The 18253-nt window shown below is 38.1% G+C and overlaps 1 protein-coding gene across 1 annotated transcript in view; it reads left to right on the plus strand.

Moving 5' to 3' along the window:
* Positions 1 to 18253, plus strand: part of LOC108678244 (glypican-5) — a gene marked incomplete in the record, with an annotated part of 127954 nt that overhangs the window by 68371 nt on the left and 41330 nt on the right. Inside the window, 1 exon segment of the mRNA XM_018166612.2 lies at positions 594 to 651. Coding sequence (XP_018022101.1) covers positions 594 to 651 — 58 coding nt within the window.

Genomic DNA, 18253 nt, shown 5'->3' on the forward strand with positions numbered 1-18253 from the left:
CTTAATTTAATGTACCTACCTCTAATTTATTCCATTAATCGCTTAATTCAATCAATTAATCGCTTAATTTATTCAATTGATCGCTTAATGTAATCAATTAATCGCCTAATTTCATCAATAATCGCCTAATTTAATAAAATTAAATGTTTAATTTAATAAAATTAACTGTTTAATTTGATGCACTGCACGCGGTTCAATTGTATGTATGAATAATAGGTCATTACTTAAATTATTCATATTAAGGCATTCACGGCGCTAGTTCTTTATCAATTATAGCGCTCCTGCGTCCAGAACCTGATTGATATTCTTCACTGTCGTTTCCGAGTGATTCTTGAAAATATCAGAAAATTTAATGTTTCAACATGTACTCGGCAAATCTCTGATTCCTTCATTCTAACAATGTTTGTTACGTCATTTTTTAAATATTAAGTAAGTATGAATATATATCGTTGTTCTATAATATTATATGCAAGTATCGATGTATATCGTTGTTCTGTAATATCATGTATATTACCTATCTCAATACTCTGCTAGTTCCAAGTCCCTAAGTGTTCTAATTATTTACTTCATTTAATGGTTTGTTTTGTTCACAGGTGCGCCGCCAGTGCGGCCTGCCCACGCACGTCACGCAGCCCCTGCAGTCTGGTGGAGGTGAGGGTATTGCTTTATTAGCATTATTACTGTCATTATTATCATCGTCATTATTGTCATCATCATTACTATTATTATATTATTATCATTCTTATCTTCGTCATTATTGTCATCATCATTATAATCATCACAATTTTTACATGGTATTACTGCAAAAGGAGGTCAGAGAGAGCAACGTAAGCACCGCGAGTTACTCAGCTCCAATAAATAGATAACGGAATAAGTGGGCTTGCAGTTGCAGCTATTTTGTATTAAATACATCACAGAATAAGTGGGCTTGCAGTCGCAGCTATTTCGTAGGTACAAAAAATTATAATTGTAAATACGACAACATCAAATTATATTATTCATTGAATACAGGGTATAAAATTCTGATATTTATTGAAATGCGTCAAATAATTGTAAAGCGTATGGCGTTGAACTGAAAATTCCTGAACTACAAGGTTCTTTGTTTTTATAAATGTTTATGTAACGATGAGCGTTCTGTCACTGAATCCAGTAACTATCTTGATTACTCAGTGATTAATGAAGGTTATCTAGGGTCTAATGAAGGTTATCAGGGGTCTAATGAAGGTTATCAGGGGTCTAATGAATGTTATCAAGGGTCTAATGAATGTTATCAAGGGTCTAATGAAGGTTTTCTAGGGTCTAATGAAGGTTATCTAGGGTCTAATGAAGGTTATCAGGGGTCTAATGAAGGTTATCAAGGGTCTATTGAATGTTATCAAGGGTCTAATGAAGGTTATCAAGGGTCTAATGAAGGTTATCTAGGGTCTAATGAGTGTTATCAAGGGTCTAATGAATGTTATCAAGGGTCTAATGAAGGTTATCAAGGGTCTAATGAATGTTATCAAGGGTCTAATGAAGGTTATCAAGGGTCTNCCCTTTAGTGCAGTGGGGTAGAACCTAACCTTTACCCTCTAGTGCAGTGGGTTAGAACCTAACCTTTACCTCTAGTGCAGTGGGTTAGAACCTAACATTTACCCTCTAGTGCAGTGGTCTGAACCTCCCCTTTGCCCTCTAGTGCAGTGGGTTAGAACCTAACCTTTTCCCTCTAGTGCAGTGGTCTGAACCTCCCCTTTACCCTCTAGTGCAGTGGGTTGGGAACACCGCTTTATTCTCTAGTGCCGTCGGTTAGAACCTAACCTTTTCCCTCTAGTGCGTGGGTTCTAGTTGCAGTGGGTTGGGAACACCGCTTTATTCTCTAGTGCAGTGGGTTAGAACGTAACCTTTTCCCTCTAGTGCAGTGGATTAAAACCTCCCCTTTTCCCTCTAGTGCGTGGGTTCTAGTTGCAGTGGGTTGATAACACCGCTTTAATCTCTAGTGCAGTGGGTTAGAACCTAACCTTTTCCCTCTAGTGCGTGGGTTAGAACGTTACATCTTTCCTCAGAATCAACGAGTAATATCCTTACATTTACCCTTATATTTACCCAGGCCTCGACTCTCGATCCATAAGGTTAAGACTTTCCTATTCAATATCTGGAGGTGAGAAGTGAGATCCTTCAAACTTGGCCCTTGCATGCGGTAAATTGTGTGGCTTGACTTTACCCCTGAACGAGGGAGATATTTTGTGGGTAACTTTTATGTTTGATCGCGTTATTTGGAGCGGGAACTCCGTTTGTAGCGGTTTAATATTTTGGAAAAGAAGTAGCAGCAGCAGGATATTGCTCAACATTTCATTGGATCCGATAAGGTAATTTCTAAAAAACTGATTATAAGTTCCCGAAGTATGTGCCTAAATATTTTTAAGGTCAATCGTGGCCTGGGACTGCTACGCCGAAACATGTACTATGGATATACTTAGGCATTGACTTCACTGCTCACTCTCCAAAATCAATAACAGACCATGAGTTTGTTCGAAATTAAGTTCGGATAATTCATATTACATCGGGCAACGAGAGCGGTTCTGTAGCATAATATTGGAGTAAGAATGTAATAATTACATTATTCTTGGTCATTTACTTCTTGCGGTGCTGTGGGGAGGCTAGTTTATACTCGGAAATATCTTTGGGCTTATTGTCCAAATATTGACACACCTTCAGTACTGATCCGCTCTTCTATCGGGCCTAATTGGGTCAGGATGATCTACAGAAGAACAAAATAGCGCACCATTTTTGGACAAAGCCTCGTGCATTTCTCTTCGTGTACTCGAGTATTATTTATCTATTATTATTATCGCAAACATAATTATTGGCTCGCGTTTGTATTACCAAACGAACGCTCACACAAGTTGTTGTGTGTTGTCTGAATATTAGTTGAGGTTGTTGTGTGACCCACAACAGGACAAGAAGTGAAACACTTTTGCGACAAATTCTCACAATTTCTCTGAGTGTAAGCCCCGCCCAGCGAGGCAAATATGTAATAGTGCATGTTAATGTTGGTATAATATCATACGGTTAGTAATACTGATATCATGTTAAACCAAAATTAACAAAAATATAAACTCCTGGGGTCTTCCTGATAATACTATGCGATGTCTATTTTATCAATAATATATTTTTGACTGCATAGCGCGTGTTTAGTGCGCTATTTTAATAACGCTGCCACAGGCTATCGGCTGCAAGGTGCACAAAGTTTGTTTACATAGCGGCTGGCACAAGCAGAGCGTATGACGTCATCGCGCTGAGGCACTCGTAAACAAGACGTGGTTTGATTATAACATCGCAACCCTGCAGTGTTTCTTGTCGCCATCTTCTAAACACGGCTAAATTTACGCTGCTGAAAGCAAACTGCATTGCAATAGCTTTCCTTCGCTACTGACAAGCCAGTACGGTATGTGATATTTAGGATTACTGGTGAATAAACGTGGATGGGCTAATTTTACGATGCAGATGATAAAACCTAAATTGCTGCCCTTACACCAATCTGGGGTCTACTTAACAATGCTAATTAGATATATAAAAGGCCAATTTTATGTCGCTCTCGCAGTTTTTATTTCCTTATTTATGTAACTTTTCAGAGCTGTTACTTACTATTTATCAACTGAAGACTTTATACGTTTTTAATCCATGTTCAGGAGAGAATAATTTATACTTTAATATCGGCATCAGTTCTTGTCACTGGTTTCGGTGTGAGAAATTTGTGCGAGTTTCAGTGCTCGTTTGGCTTATCCAGAGCTAGACTGTACAGAGGGATCCTCTCCAAGGGATGAGAATCACCCAGCATCCTTGTTTATGGAGTCTGTGAGAGACTCCTTCCTAGTCCAGCACGTTACTAAGCCAACCCATTATAGAAGTAAACAGACTCCCAATATTCTAGACCTGGTGTTTACTAGTGATGAATCAATGTTAGATGAGCTTCGTCACGAGGCTCCATTGGGCAAAAGCCATCCCCAATCATTTTTTTAGTCTAAAGTACTGTACAGAAAACCAAGTTGACAATGGAGTGCACTTAAGAAAATTAAGACTACTGTGGGTCCGAGGTGAATTAAACATGTTTAGAGCCTTCGCTATACGTCCTTGAATACTGCTGCCAGCTTTGAACCCCGTTCAGACTCGGCGCAGTGCGGCAACTGGAAGAGGTCCAGCGAACCTTCACTTTCAGGATCAGAGATATGGAAGAGTTGAACTACTGGGAGAGGTTGAAGCGCCTGGGTCTGTACTCACTGCAGAGGAGACGGAGAGGTTTGTCCCGGATGCACGTTTATGTGCCTCCAGATGCAGAAGGGCTTGTTGACTAAGTTCGTGTGGGATAAGGGATAAGTAAGAGATCATCTGTCTAGAGAACTTATCTTGATACGGGGTGGTTATAAAAGAGAGTTATATTAATGGTAAAAGGCTATGTCCCAAACAAATGCTAAGGATACGTCAACCATTAGGTCGGAGTAATTCTAACAACGAGTTGCATCGCGGCGTGTGTGCTTGTCTGCCGGGGCCTTACTAAGGTTCCCAGCCCTTTTATAGAATCACGGCTTCCGCCCAATACTGAGGTCTTTATCGCGTGATCTATCACGTGATGTTGTTCAGACGCTGACTAAGGTCTAGCATTTTCAGTCAATCTCTATCACGTCATTACGTCTCAATTACGGATGATCATATCTTATAATATAATTTTAATGAATATTATGAGACGCCAGATTGACACCGGACAGTATGTCATTCCGCACACACGAAAAATAGTATCCGAAATGACACCAAACGTCGCAAGCGAGACCTTCAGGATTGAAACATATTATAACGAAAGAAGGAGGAGACTGTGCAGGATTCCTCCACTACGTAACAGATCTGCGGTCAGATTTTAATCCCGGAAAGGATCTCTTTCCTTGGTAGGGCCGAGGCTGTTGAACGTCCTACCAAAAGATCTGAGAAAGGTTGAGTTCTCCCTGGAGACCTTCAAGAGACGACTGGATGTGTGCCTGGACACAATCCCTAATCGCCCGCCGCTGCACCACTACCAGCGGCGAGAAGCAAGCAACAGCATCGTGCATCAGGTGGCCCAAATGAAGCGATCCATCGTGGCCTGGGGCTACGAAGTCCGAAAGATATACCTACCAAGGATAAGGATACTGTGGGTGCAGGGGTGTAGGCAACACTGGGTGTCATGGGGCTGGCAACACTGTGGGTGCAGGGGTGTAGACAACACTGTGGGTGAAGGGGTGTTTGCAACACTGTGGGTGAAGGGGTGTAGGCAACACTGTGGGTGCAGGGGTGTTGGTGTGTCACCGACACGTTCGTGACGCATGCGCAGCGCACATTGCAGCGCGGCATTTACTGGCGTAAACACACACCGGCTGCTGCTGCTGCGCGGCTGCATTTGCTACTCACATTGTGTACTTCTCTGCGCCTTTGATAATTTCCTTAGCCTTCTGCTCCCCTTAGCCTTCTGCTTGCCTTAGTCTTCTGCTTGCCTTAGCCTTCTGCTTGGCTTATAGCCTTCTGCTCTCCTTAGCCTTCTGCTTGCCTTAGCCTTCTGCTCGCCTTAGCCTTCTGCTTGCCTTAGCCTTCTGCTCGCCTTAGCCTTCTGCTCGCCTTAGCCTTCTGCTCGCCTTAGCCTTCTGCTCGCCTTAGCCTTCTGCTTACCTTAGCCTTCTGCTCGCCTTAGCCTTCTGCTTACCTTTGCCTTCTGCTCGCCTTTGCCTTCTTCTTGCCTTAGCCTTCTGCTTGCCTTAGCCTTCTGTCGCTTGGGCGAGGCTTGCGTAGTCTTCTGCCTACTGCGAGAAAGATAAAGAGAAACAGAAGGAAGACATTGTTATGTTTTATATTATGTATAATGTCATGTCTTATGCTAAGTCTAATAATGCTATGTCTTATGCTAAGTCTAATGTTATGTCCTATGTTAATATGATTTATGTTTGTGCTTAACGCTTTTTACATATCTGTTTCTTCTTTTTTACACAGTTACGTCATTACACAAAACATAGAACATAATCTCACTGCAATCATAACTTATGTTTTATCGAATTGATGGGGGCGTTATCGGAGGTTGGCCTACGGCCCTCGCTCGACCATGCATAGATCACTGATCAATTCCTCTTAACACACTTTTTATCAAAAACTTAATACCTTTTAAGGTGTAGTTGCACACTGTGTTGTTATTTTTGTTGTTATTGTTAGTTTCATTTAACATTTGTTAACTGAACTGGTATAAGGAAATCATACGAGTGTGGCATGCACTTCATTCATTTCCACGCTAAAGTTTTCAGAGCCTTTCATCTAATTAGTGCTGCTAATTGCTATCATTAATAATATAAATTAGCTCCTCATCACTTCCAGATTTTCCTAGATTTTCCTATTGGGAATAATTTGGCGTTAGAGGATGATATAAACTTTTGTGAAGGACAACGAGGCATTTTGAAGTGCTCTATATTGAACAAAATCTGAGCGCGGCGCCGACGTTAATTAGGAATTAAGGGGCCTGATTCATTTAAAATATTGCGTCCTCATTATCATTAATCTCACTATCGTTATCATTATCCTCAATTCAGCCGTTCATATGAACCAATATTTTTTTAAGACTCAAACGTGGACTCATTTTCTGAGAAGCGGTGAGTGATTTCAGTTTTTTTTTTCAGCGGTGAGTTGTTTCGTCTGTGCGTGAAGTGCAGCTGTGCAATGTACGATCATCTACGATGTACGATATCCTCGTATATGTTGCATGCTGCTGGAGGATTAATCCCGTTAATCCGCTGAGCCATATATGCAGGATTTATCCAATAGAAATTACCCGACGTTCCAAGCCAGCGGTTAACTGCATAAAATCCATGTAAACTGCCGGGTTTCATTTCGTACTCCTGAATATTTCGCATTGTTCAATTCAATATCTTGCCGCGGACGGAATTTTAATGTCCCTGAAGGAGAGGCGAACCGCCATCGCTCTTTTATGACTCCGGTTTTAATTATTCTGAGCGACGGCCTTGAAAGTAATGGCTTGAAATTTATTAAGGAATTGAAATACTTGTATTGTTACTTGCCTTACATTATCGTTGAAAGAGATCATTTTTGCTAATTAGAACCTGCATGTGTTGGGTATAGTGTGTTTTTACGACGTCGTGTTGGTTACCAATAATGTCATGTTGCGTGTACTAACATCAGTGGTTCTCGACAATACCTGCGCACACTCGGCCACCGCACGAGAAGAAATTTTTCCATTCACCTTCTTTCTGTTAAATTATATTTCGATGGATTTTTCTCAGGTACCTTTTTATTACGCTCGTAAGAGTCGGATCGTAATTGCAATTACGACAACATCGTTAATTGAAAGACAACAATTACGAAGATATCGTTAATTGAAAGATTGCGATTACGACGACATCGTTCACTAAAATATTGCAATTACGAAGGCATCATTAATTATTAGATTGCAATTACGAAGGCAGCATTAGTAAAGTTTTCAATTACAACGAAATCGTTAGTTAAATTATTGATACTATTTAATTCTGTCAACAAAAACATTTCACTGTGGTAAAAGAGTTCGCTGCTACTGCAGTTATAAGTACACTTATTACATTTGCTGTATTTACAAGTACATTTACTGCATTTATTGCATATACTGCACTCTCTCATTTCAAAGCTATAAGTGTGACCGCTCGCGTTCAAGTTTAATTTTGCGTCTCACGTCCGGGAAGACATGAGATTAAGAAGATCCAACTCACTTATCATCGTTAGTGTTGGGTTCAAAATCTTTAAAGTTGTAAATCTTCGTGAACGATCACACACGAAATGTCTAAGAAAGCATTAATATGGTGCAATACTTGGTTATAGTTTAAGTTTTATTTGATGGCTGATTTACAATTGTTGGGTTGGCTGTCTGAAGATTTTACTGCAGCTGTTGCATCAGAATTCAGTTTGTGGAATTCAAGTTAAAATTACTTGCGATTTTCACAGCGTTGAATTTTGTGCTGTGAAATTGCCAAGTACTTAGACATTGTGGCGTAATTCTCACTGTTGAAATTTTATATCTCGCCATCACTGCTCATGCATGTCACATTATTTATTCTGGACAATTATTCTGCCTACTGGGAGATTTAATCCTTCGTCTCCAATTACAGGCCATCCTTCCAATTAGTTCGCCACTCCAATCATTTTACAGAATTACAGTGTCATTGATCCCATAGTGTCATGAATAAAAGGAAAATGCTGTCATGTATTGGGTAAAATCTCTTGTATTAAATTTAATAAATAATCTATTTCGCCCATACGAACGATATAATATTGTGAACTTTTCAATTGTCGTACAATGTCTTGCAACCTAGGGCGTGCACGCATGATGACTTAATGGCATCAAGCACGGCTGTTGAGCTCTATGAAGGAGTCTTTGTTGTCTGGTTGAAGATATTATTATTGGTGTCAGTGTGTTGTGTTGGACGATTCATGCAATCTGTATAATGCAACGGACTGATCGTAACAACTGTGTTAATCACGACGGAAGCACAAAAATTGTGTGGTAACGAATAGCTCAGAGTTGGCCTTTTAATTATAAATCCAGTAGACGCTAATTGTCGATTGGCCAGCATTATTTTATAATATTATTTTTACCGAACTATTCATAACTTTTACTATGGTATTAAGTTCACCAATTAAGTACAGAAAAGCAGCAGTTTTGATCCTGGTTATTAATATCAGCTTTGAATCAAATATGACACGTGTCACTAAAAAGCTACCTAATTTAATGTATCATCATGTAGCAACTGTACAAAATTACTTACTTTATCGTTCGCTGGCCGCTTCTGCATCTGTCCAACTCACTATTCGTATTCTGGTAAGTATAGCATAGGGACGCTTGCGCCGACTGGTTCTTTTGAGCCTGATCGACTCACTATTCTGGTAGGTATAGCATAGGGACGCTTGCACCGACTGGTTCTTTTGAGCCTGATCAAGTCACTATTCTGGTAGGAATAACATAGGGACGATTGGTTCTTTTGAGCCTGCTCAACTCGCTGTTCTGGTCGGAATAGCATAGAAACACTTGATTTTTTTAGCGTTATCAACTTACTATTCTGTTAGGAATACCATAGAGACGTTTAATTCTTTTGAGTCTGATCAACTCAATATTCTGGTAGGAATACCATAGAGACGCTTAATTCTTTTGAGCGCCGTAGGGTTAATTCGCACCGAGTTCGAGTGCGGTCGCTATTGTTGAAGTTCACAAAGGCGGGTATTGGCAGCCAGTCCGTAACAACCGAAAAATTGATGCAAAAAGTTGAAAACATTTTTGAAAGTCTTTGTCTAGCTGGCGCTGAATCCAGCGCTGCTTTGCCCTCGTTAACGTGACGCTGAAATGATCGCAAAGTTGAAAATAGTGCAGAGTTTGCAGTCGAATTTCAGGGTGCTCTTTTCACCGACCTGAGTTCAGTGGCGTATTGAAGTGCTTGATAGCAGACCGCTATCTAAAATCTCCGGCGATCTTTCGGCGGCCGTCGAAAATCCACCTAAAATTCTCATTCGGTTGAAACTCCGCCCCGGAAACCTTGAAAGGATTTCAACCGTTCCGGAAATTTGTTTATTTCCAAAATAATCGCAATTATTTTCAGAGGGGAGGTCCCTCTGATGGAAATATATGCTTTGTAACCTCGCCATCCCTAACGTGCCACGTTTCTGGATCATTTATTGTGTCTGTTTTTGCTCAGACATTAAAATCTGACGGTGTTTCGGGAGTGAGACGCTACCACTCGGACCTTGATTACCTCGTCCATTCATTGGTAAAACTCGCGCTATTTTTCCTTTCTTCTTGCGTTCCCTCTTGTTTTGTGTTCCATGTTTTTGCATCTGTGTTTGTTTTGCACCTCCGCTTGTTTTGCATCGCTTCTCGTTTTGCTTCGCAATTTGTTATGCTTTCCCGATTATCTTGCATCACTTCTCGATTTGAATCACCGGCAGTGTTGCATTTCTTCTTGTTTTGCAACTCCCCTTGTTTTTCATCTGTCCTTGTTTTGCATCATCGTTTTTTTAATCTCACTGTTTTGCGTCTGTCATTGCTTTACATCACCGCCACATCTCGATGTACTGTAATTGATGTTAAGCTATTTTCTTCTACGAACTCAAAACTCATCAGTACTGATTTTTCTGATGATATTTGCCCCCTCATCACTGCTAATCATGCCTGTTGCGCACATAACTTTCTCAACCTTTCTCCCCTTTCTCATTTTTTCTCGCACAAATACTTCCTTTTTTCGTGGACTTTTTCCCGAAACTTCTTCTTTCAATTCCACTAAATGGCCACTCATTCCTTTAAGAAGGCCTCTCATCTGAAATTATTCCTCTCCAAACACCGCAACTTCACTCCTAAAGTCGCCTGCATCTCTTCAGTATTGGTCGGAAATATACGAATGTTTCACCCATGCAGCCTCCCTTTGCCTGAGCTTATGCCTCGCGTGAAACTGCTGCCTCCTGTTGAAGACTGCCCGTGTTAGTCTGTCTCAATATCAAACATTCGAGTTAGTCTGCCGTTTCAGCCACGCACTCATTTCTGTTTACCGAGATTATCTTCGAGGTATATATAGCATCATTTATATATATAGCATCATTTTCTCATCTCCGTTCTGTGCTACGGTTGCGTCAAAGCCACACGCAATGATGCCATATAGTAAAATTTTTATATATTCATACATCATCTTATTCTAATGCCTAAGGAAGGCTATGTTCTAAAACGCTGTTCAGAATCATTCTATTTATAAAATAATTATATTTCATTTATCTTGGACCTCGCTTTTAGTCTCATTCTGTCTATGCAGCACAATGGAATAAACCTGCAACAGTTGATTTAGGCCATTTATTCTCTACAATAACTCCCTCATGTTGGTATCCGTAAATGTCGAATTACATCCTTGGAAATTAAAGCTATCAATATGCCCTATATTCCACCGGAGAATCTGCGTGGAACTAAAAAAAAGTTGTGAACTCTTACGTGTTTCCGGGGCCTATTAGTTTTCACGTGTCGTTCACTGCTAGTTCAGGAATAATGCCATATTAATGTTGTTGCTCCATAACGACACGATAATATAATTATCTGTGTTACAATAGAACACACAATGTGTGTTCTATTGCTACAATAAATAGTAAAAACGGCCCTCGTATTTATGCTACCCGGTACAATGAAATGCACCGGCCCTCGTATCTATGCTACAATGAAGTACACCAGCCCTCGTATCTATGCTACAATGAAATGCACCGGCCCTCGTATCAATGCTACAATGAAGTGCACCGGCCCTCGTATCAATGCTACAATGAAGTGCACCAGCCCTCGTATCAATGCTACAATGAAGTGCACCAGCCCTCGTATCAATGCTACAATGAAGTGCACCAGCCCTCGTATCAAGGCTACAATGAAGTGCACCGGCCCTCGTATCAATGCTACAATGAAGTGCACCAGCCCTCGTATCAATGCTACAATGAAGTGCACCGGCCCTCGTATCAAGGCTACAATGAAGTGCACCGGCCCTCGTATCAATGCTACAATGAAGTGCACCAGCCTACTCTGTCTGGTCCCTCGTTGCCCCTCATGCTCCGCTGCTCTCACAGACCTGCGATAAAATCAATGTTGCCTCGCACAATCTCCTTCACAAAGACTGCCACGCGCAGCATTTCATCCCGCGCTGCTGGTCACATCCTGGGCACTGCACGCCGCTGCTATTCACAGTACAAGGATATGCGATGGTCGAGCTGCGTGAGTTCTTTCGGTTCTTGCAGCGTGGGAAACTTTTTTTTATTTCCTTCTGTGTCGGTAACAATTTTTTGTAAATTGGTGCGTCGGTAATATTTTTCGCGTATCACTGCGCCGGTTACCATTTTACTTGTCAAAAGTTGTTTTGGTAACAATTCTTTGTTCATTACTTCGTCTGTAACAATTATTTTGAATTTCGTTGTCACTATAAATTTTTGTGTTACTTCGGTAACAATTTTTAAATGCGCCGGTAACCATTTCTTATTGATTTATTAGAAGTAACAAGTTTCTGTTCATTGCTGCGACAGTAAAAATTTTTTGCTTGGTCGGTACAAATTTTGTTTCTGCTTGCGGCGTCACGAGGGGCTGTACCTCAATACAGTCCGCAGGAAAACAAAGGTGAGCGATCTTTGTTGCTGAGTTTCTTTATTATAAGCTGCAGCTGCTACAGTCGGCGAGATTTTTTTCTGACAACGGAAAAACCTTAATTCACTGCAGCAAACTCTTTAGTCCATGACACATTTTTATAGTTATACAAATATGAAATATATTCTAGTTTATTCACGTTCTAATGCCTGTAGAACTCGTGCAGATTGTAGTGAAAATATAAAATATCCCAAGAGACGGACACTCGTATTACGGTTTTCAAAGAATTGCGTTAGAATTTTCCACTTCCGGGAATTCCGCGTATGTTATTCTGACGCACGCTGGCAAATACAGAAATGCTTCATGCTCGACGATCTCTTTCTGAAACATCAATGAGAATTTTCCGTGGTATTTAAAAAAGGTGGCAGAGCGTGGTTCTTCAGTGACATTTCTTTCGTCGGAGTTTATTTTTTTGTAAATTTTTGTTAGCCTCGAAGTTATTCAGTAAAAATTCAGTGTTACGATTTGCAATATGAAACAAGGAAACTTACGTTCAAAGTAAAAGGTTTTTCCTATTAAAATATCACTATTAGAATAATATAAGTAAAAATTTATGTAATTTTTCTTCGAGAATATAAAATTGTTTTATTTTCGTGGTTACATGAGCAATACGTAAGCGTGGCGGGCATTAACTTATATTGCTCTGTTTTGGAACAAATAATTTGTCAGAGCAACACTAATGAAGAGACTTCTAGTCAATACCGTGTAGCCTGAACATAATTTTTGTAGATGTGTGGGTATGAAGTACAATGTAACCTCTTAGTTTACATATCTACTACACGGAGAGTTTTATTTCTGCCAAATTTTTACATTTTCAAAATTTGTACTTTTCATGTAAATATATTTTTCAGTTTAACGGAAAATTTTCAGCATTTATCATTATATTTAAGTGACATTGTATACAATATGTTCTACAATATTACAACTTCAAACAAATAATAATATTATATTATTATGTATGTGACGGCAATTAGATGCTGACGGAAACAGAACATTGCTCTTAGTCACATCTATGATACACGGTGTAACGCGGTAACATATATAGCCTTTACATTTGTGTTAAGATCAGGCTTCATTTATATGCAGTTCACGTCTTTAATTTTTCATTGAAAACTCTACCAACATAAAGATCAGCATACATTCATATGCATTCATTCAAAGATCAGCATGCATTCAAAAGCATAAAGCATTGATTCGAAGGTCACCATGCATTCATTAACTTTTTACTCATCATTAGTAAATATATACGAGTCTCTTGTCTATAATGCTACTTATTATTGTTTAATATCAAATTATCTTTTATGTTATTGGTGAATCATACACAATTAATTAATTGTGTAAATTAATTAATTACAATAATTTGTCACAGGATCGTCACTTACTAAATAGCGTCTTCATTGTACACGTATATTTTCGACTCTTCTCTGGCCTTATTATTACTGAAATTGCTTACTTCTCTTGCAGCTTTCCTTGATTCTTTACACGCAGCTTTTTCAACGAGGGTAAGGAAATAGACCTACTTTGTCTCATGCGTAATATTATTCTATTCATTTTATACAATACAGGAACGTTATTATTCAGTAATTTTGTAATGTTATGTGAACTATTTGTATAAATCGAAGGATATGCTGAGTGATCATGCATCGCTATGGGGTGTATTTTACATTTATTTACGTATTCACTTCCAACTGAACGAACATACTCTCTGGTGTTTGTAATGTAGTAATTTCAACTCATTTCCATTTTACAACTTCTTAAGGTTATAATATTACATCAGGACCAGCTTTATAGCCACATAAAATTTAACCATGGCCTATCTTGTTTGTTTTTATAGCTTCAAATGGCCTTTCTTTGTAATTTAGTTTACTTTTGTTATCATTTCCGATGCACGTTTTAAATACCAGATCGGTTGTCAACGTTATTGATCTGTATCGTCCGACGATGGCGAATGATGCAAAAGCCTTACATAACTACAGTATATATAAGATATTCTTACTTATTAAAAATTTTATTAAATGGTTATTTTGCTGAGAAATTCATTCATTAATTTTATAGCAAATTTATTTGTCTTCCGTTTAATTGAATATTAATTCCTATTCAACATTCAATAATAATTTAGGCTTCTCTTGAAAATGACTGAGCTACGAAGCGATCGTATATGCTACTGATGATATAAAATAAACACATTGCCATCTAATCTTACATGGTATATACAACACCATCGCAATAACATCCTTGTATTGACACACGTTTAACTAAGTGATACATTTATCTCTACCAATATTTATTTTTTTATCCATTTGTTTCGACCAGTCTCTAATTTTATTTTTATCGGATGGGTCTTTTCCACGCGGTAATTTTACCTTCAATAAATTTTGACTCATAGATATACGTATGTGTATCGAGCGAATAATGTCATGAATGTTGGTCATCCAGAGTCTTTACCTCCTGGCCATCATAAATAGGGTAAGGTGTCAAGTGCCGTACGTGTTCTCCGTTATTGTTATGTATTGAACGGTGCCAACACGTTCATGACTATCAGCCGTAACACTATTTTTACGGATACATTATTCGTTTTTATTTATATTCGAAACTAAAGGGACGGTATATATAATGAGAGTAATTAATCCTAATTTTATTCATTATTACTCATAATATTTGACTGAAGTTTGAAATCACCATTTTCCATTACCAAATAATCGTCAGATTTTTTAGAGCCTCTTTAACTTGATGTGTCGTGTAATAAAATCTCTTACCTGCAGACCACTTCCAGCGGACGGCAGGAAGTTTCATCACATTCTTCGTACTATTGCCATATAGTCTTCTAATGATTCCGTGTGCTAATTTCACTCTTACAGCTAATTTTGACGGCCTTATCCTTCACTCGAGAAATTATGTTCAATATTCACCAGGTGATGTTTTTATTGAATATTTTCTTCTCTACTGTGTGTTTTTGTGTATTCTTAATGTTTTATGTAAGGGTATAATTTACCGTAGATATATTACATATAATCCTAGTTATAGATTTATCCTGCCCTGTAACAGCTGTAACTCAAGGAAGCTGTAACTATGGAGCGTATGTCCATTCCCTCAAGTTGCCAGGTCTCTGTCCCCTCATTTACCCTCGGTAGTTAGCATACGAGGGCTGCAGGACGGTTCCAGTCTTCCCTTATTCTGTCAGCTGATGAGTTGCGTCTAATTTAAATTGTTGCACATCAATATTAAATGTGATATGCAGTACTGCGTTAAGCGTTAGGATTGCGCCTTCGTGTAACTGCAAAACTTATTCTGATCGCGAGATGCATGTTTTTCATTGGTTATTTTTTGCATTTTTGCTGTTTTCGCATTCCGCTGTTCACGCATGAATGCTTCTGTTGACGACAATTATTAAAAAAATACGATTTTAAATTTTAATATATTAACGGTGATTGTGATTGTTCTAATTTTGAAACTATGCATGTGTGTGTTTTTCAAAAATTTATTAATTTCCTTGTAATGTGCTCTATAAAAAATTGTCTTTTCCTTAAATAACCAACGTCTATATTAATGAAAAATCTTTATGTATTTTTATTATTATATTTGCTTCACTGATAGATTTTATTTATTTATGTCACATATTTTTCCGCAAAATTGGGTTTTAGGAATTATCGGCCTCCTACGTGCCAAATTCTACGTTAACGCAGCTTCAATATTTATCCCTCCTCTAAGGAATATTTTGTGAGGTCGTAGAGAACTGATGAAGTTAAAAATATCAGATCTCAGAGTTTCCCTGAAAAATCACATTGCAATCCTGGACAATGAAGAGCGATGCTTGATACTTAAGGTCTTTAAATTTTTTAAGGAAAAATCAAAGCTAGAGACAAACCCAAAAGGTTTTAACAAATGCCTAATCATGACCTCTAAACCTAGGACCAAAATAAACGACTTGTTATAATTTGCATGAAGATGACAGTTCATGACCGGCTATGATTATAATCTCGAACACCGATGCTATAGATGAAGTTTGTCATTGATCTTTACAAATGACTGGCGATGCATAACCAAACAAAAGAACACTTCATCGTCATTTCATTTCATCAACATTTCATTTCAAATGCGGTATTATGGTCTGAAAAACCGGATTGCATTAACCGGTTCGTGAACCTTATATTAAATCCAAGCGACACACAACGCAACCTGGCCCGGGAAATTTCGATGGAAATAAAATGTATGCAGATTAAAATTGATAATATGCTAATGCACCAGCTAGAGAGACTTAGTTTTTTCTGGTTTTAACATGCGAGCGACGATTGATCTGCTCTTTGAAGTTTAATTCCGAGCTGAGTATTAATAAGATGCTCTATATATCACTTATATAAGTTATATTGTGATTTTGATATGCATTTTGAGCCGATTATGCCGATCCAATATTGATTTATACATAAAATTTAATCTATCTTTCGATGTTATGTCATTCCATTTTTATGTCATTCATTTCAAGATCAAGCAGATAACGTTTTGAAGAATTGAATACTAGTTTTTTAATGTGATGCTCTGGTTTAAATTTTCGTGATGATCAAATATTATGACAGTTGTATTCCTAGTAAAGTTCTACTATTAACGAGATTTTATGTAGCATCATTTTATCTTCATCTTTCTGTGCAACGGTTACGTTAAAGCCTAAAGCCTTAAATACCATCTATAAATAAAAAAATGAAGAAATTTAACGTGAAGCATTCAGCTGTCATTTAATTCAAATATAAACCTGATTCAATAATTAATGGAATTCTATTGAATCTCGTTGTCAACACTACTTATCTTAATTTATTTGTTATCGCATTTTTACACACAATTTATGGGAGAACCAAAGAATTTACTTTAGGAGAAAAGTAAGCGTTGATGCAGTAACAACAGGTGACTGTTTTGATCAGGTTTGTTCTTCCTTCACCGTTTCTCATTATTTGGTAAACGTATTACACCGCCGGCAATAATACCGTCCTTGTACGCCGATATGTTCCATTGATTAATTAGTGCATAGACATAAAATCTATATTGTTAATGCATCATACTTAATAAAAAGCATTTCATGTAAAAGATATATTGTGTTCACACCAGAAGATTTCATTTTTATTATGTTTACACTTATAGTCATACACTAGAATCACGTTGAAAGGCTCAAAGATTTTTCAACACTGAAATTATTTCAATGATATCTCAATGTTTGTTGTAGTGTTGCTAAAGGCATCAACGTTGTTATTTTTCGGTCCTAGGAGTAAGATTATAAGATTTAAAGATATTAACGTGCTGCAGTCTTATCTATTATTCTCCCTAATTCTGCTCTCAGAGCCAGGATCAAGTAGACTTTAAGGATTACGTGGCTCCTAAACTAAGCCCCGCTTGCGTTGAAAGCAAAAATCCTTTGCTACTAAACTGCTCCTGAAAATCAGGGTTGTGTGCGAGGCGCGTCAGATCTGTTTATGTTGAAAGGTGTGGCAGGATTAAAGTGTTGGAATTACAGTTTAGGGTTTAAATTTTACTGCAGGGATTACTGTGTAGGGTCGCAATTATTTCGTAAGGGTTGCAGTATATGTTCACAATTATATCATTGAGATTATTGTGTAGGGTCGCAAATATTTCGTAAGGGTTGAAGTGTATGTTCACAATTATATCGTAAAGATTACTGTGTAGGGTCGCAATTGGATGGTAAGAAGATATAGTGTTGTATAATTTTTACATATTATAAATTACAGTATAGTGTCGAAGTTAGAGCGTATGGATTACAGTTTCCTATATTCAAACTTACAATGAAATTTGTAAGAGTTAGAATAAACTGGGCGGAACCATGCCGACCATATGGTGGTCATTACTGCCCGTTTGACTATATTATTGAAGTAAGAAATGCTTTATATATATAGTCAAGTCTTATTGCATAGCCTCACCGTGAAAATAATTCCAAACATTCTGCGAGCCGGTATGCAATTTTTTTATCTAATGTAAGTAAATTAAATATAATGAGTCAGTTTAATAATGGTATTTGGTGGACTGAAATGTTTTATGAAATTGTAATTGGAAGATCTGTGGTTAATATGTAATTATAGC

This window comes from Hyalella azteca, unplaced genomic scaffold (genome assembly GCF_000764305.2).
Source record: "Hyalella azteca isolate HAZT.00-mixed unplaced genomic scaffold, Hazt_2.0.2 contig4650, whole genome shotgun sequence".
Taxonomy (NCBI): domain Eukaryota; kingdom Metazoa; phylum Arthropoda; class Malacostraca; order Amphipoda; family Hyalellidae; genus Hyalella; species Hyalella azteca.